The sequence below is a fragment of the Galeopterus variegatus genome, unplaced genomic scaffold (genome assembly GCF_000696425.1).
Source record: "Galeopterus variegatus unplaced genomic scaffold, G_variegatus-3.0.2 Scaffold47, whole genome shotgun sequence".
Classification (NCBI taxonomy): Eukaryota; Metazoa; Chordata; class Mammalia; order Dermoptera; family Cynocephalidae; genus Galeopterus; species Galeopterus variegatus.
Window position 1 is genome coordinate 665,250 of NW_007726158.1, and position 3,141 is coordinate 668,390.

Below are 3,141 nucleotides of genomic sequence, written 5' to 3' on the forward strand. Positions count from 1 at the left end.
GAGATATGAGAAAACACAAGGAAGCTTGTCTTCCACAAAAGAAGACTACAATTCTCCAAAACTAAACCCAAATAACAGGAAATTGTTGAATTGCCTGAGGAGGAATCCCAAAGGGCAATACTAAGGAAACTCGAAATCACGGATGAAAAAATAGATAGAAATCACAATGAAGCAAAAATAAATTTGAAGACATGTATGAGAAATTTAACAAAGAGATAAAAGCATTAAAAAAAGAAAAAACAAGCAGACATCCTGGAACTGAGAATTCATTAAAAAATAAAAATAAAAAATACAGCCAAGAGCATAAACAGCAGGCTGGAACAAGCAGAAGAAAGAACCTCTGAACTAGAAGACAGGCTTTTGAATTAACACCCTGGACCAAAAAAGAAAAGAAAAAAGAATTTTAGAAAATGAAGAAAACCTGAAAAATCTTTCCAATAACATTAACCATACAAACATCTGTTTTATAGGTGTACAGGAAGGGGAAGAGGGGGAAAAAAGGCATTAAAAGCCTATTTAATGAAATAATAGCTGAAAACTTCCCAAATATTAGGATAGAGATTGTCTTACAGATCCAAGAAGCTCAAATATCCCCAAACATATTCAGTCAAAAAAGGACCTCCCTGAAACACATTGTAGTCAAATTATCAAAAGTCAAAGACAAAGAAAGAATTCTAAAAATGGCAAAAGAAAAGTGTTAAATTACCTGTAAGGGAATCCCCACTAGGCTAACAGACTTCTCAACAGAAACCCCACAGGCCAGGAGACAGTAGGATGACATATTCAAAGTGATAAAACAAAAAAACTGTCAACCAGGAATACTATATCCAGCAAAGCTTTCTTTCAGAAATGAAGAAGAAATAGTATATTTCCAGACAAACAAAACCTGGGGGAATTCACCACAAGACCAGTCCTTCAAAAAATCTTCAAGGGGGTCCTACATCTGGAATCAAAAGAGAGATATATGTCACTATAAAAACATGAGAAAGAATAAAATCTGCTAGTAGAACAGATATGCAAATGAGAAAGGGAAATAAAATGGATTTTATCAATACAAAAAAACACCCAACAGCAAAGATAAACAATAAAAGGGAAAAAAAGGAACATAAGAAATGTAAAACAACCATAGAGAAATTAATAAAATGCAGGAATAAGAAAGGATGGAAAAAGATCTTCCAAGCAAACAGAAAAGATAAACGAGCTGGAGTAGCTATACTCATATCAGACAAAATAGACTTTAAACTAAAAACCATAAAAAGAGACAATGAGGGTCACTACATAATGATAAAAGGACTGATGCATCAAGAAGACATAACAATCATAAATATGTATGCACCCAATGTTGGAGCACCCAGATTTATAAAACAAACTCTATTAGAACTAAAAAAGGAAATAGACACTAATACCATAATAGCAGGGGACCTGAACACCCCACTCTCAATATTGGACAGATCAACCAGGCAAAGAATTAGCAGAGAAACACAAGAACTTAACAAAACTTTAGACCAATTGGACATGGCAGATATCTACAGAACATTCCATCCAACAACCTCAGAATATTCATTCTTCTCATCAGCACACCACATACCACATACACACCACACACACCACACAATACACAAACATGCGCATACCACACCACACAGCATACACATACCACAAACATACTTGCACATACCACACGGTGTACACCTACCACACCCACATGCCCAACACACATGCACCACACACCACACACACATACACCACAGATCATCTGGATCATCTGGAAGTGAGCTCCCAGAATTGGACCCTGTGTTGAAATCCTCGATGGTTTGGGAACAACTAGGGACCATCGTTCCCTGTGAAAAGTCACGCGGCAGCCTGGCCTGTGCTCACCTGCAGACTTGCGGGGGGTCTGGGCAGCACAGCTGGAGGCGGGGAAGAACTCAGGAATGTGCTACGAAGTCCAATAAAGGCACGTTTCCTCGGACCTTTGCTATTTCTGTCAAGAGTTCTATGCCACCCAAAGTAAAGACAACCATTTATGAGGTAACAGAAAGAAAAAGGTTAAAGCTAATTGGGCTCAACCTACGTCCTTTAAACATTAAGTCCCCTCATTTGACCCTAACCTCAGGGAGACTTTCCTTTCCCTTTTCTTGGCGGCTTTGCCTAGCCCCCTAGTCCTTTCCTCCCTGAGCTGTAAGGGCAGGATCAATGGCCTTGGCAGCAAGCTGAGAGCAGAGGCCGGTGCAATCATTAGAATGCAGCAAGCCAGAGACCCCCGAGTCAGCCAGCCCAGCACAGTGTGAAGGGTCAGACCCATTGACCTCCAGACCTGGCCGCTCAAGCTGCTGCTCCTCAGTAGGTGGCATGTGAATCCCACAGAAAGTGTGGATAGAAAAGTCATGAATCCTGTGGGCCCACCCCCAGAAAGTGGTTCCTTGGAGAACTGGGAGGACTGAGCCCAGTCCTGTGGCTGGGGACAGTGGTAAATGTCAACCTAGCGGCAGCAGGTGTCAGTTGCCTCACGAAGAGCTCTGAACTGGAGTCCTTTCCACCCCCTTCCCAGCCAAAGGGCCAAGCAGGGTGAGGGCTTCATAGCTCTGCACGAGATCAAGATCATCCCTCGGTGTACACATTGCACCAGGCATATTAAAGTAGAATACTCAGAGCCACTGGGACCAGCATACTAGCTGCCAGCCCATTTCTCACCAGAGTTACACAGCGACTAGGGGTTGTCTTCCAAAATGAGGATTGCCGGGATATGCAAAATATTGTCACCAAAGAGGGTCTGGACAGTTAGAATAGAGGATGATTAAAGGAGCAAGGAATCCCGAGAGTTTAGTGTCCAGTTTCTCCGTGAGTTTGGGAATTTGTTCTAGTTCTTCAAGCAGGGATGATTCAGCTTCTGCTTGAACACTTCTGGGGACAGGGACCCCTCTTTAGAAGTCAGCCTACTCCATTATGGAAGAGTTCATTCTTCCTTCTTAAATGGATGTAAAGTCTGCCCTGTGGAACTTTCACCCACTGGTCTGGATTCCACCTCTGAACCTCGACACAGGGCAGGATGGCCCGTATCTCAGCCACTGAGCACAGCCTGCAAGGGGGTCTGTTGGAGGAGCTGGAGTGGGCTGGCAGCTGCTTGGATCAAGGGAACCT

The 3,141-nt window shown here is 42.7% G+C and overlaps 1 protein-coding gene across 1 annotated transcript in view; it reads left to right on the top strand.

Moving 5' to 3' along the window:
* The first annotated feature begins 1,809 nt into the window (after window positions 1-1,809).
* Window positions 1,810-3,141, top strand: part of RNF217 (ring finger protein 217) — a 230,020-nt gene continuing 228,688 nt past the window's right edge. The window contains exon 1 of the mRNA XM_008572519.1: window positions 1,810-2,031. Within this exon, the coding sequence (XP_008570741.1) occupies window positions 1,810-2,031 (222 nt within the window). The remainder of the gene's footprint in view (window positions 2,032-3,141) is intronic.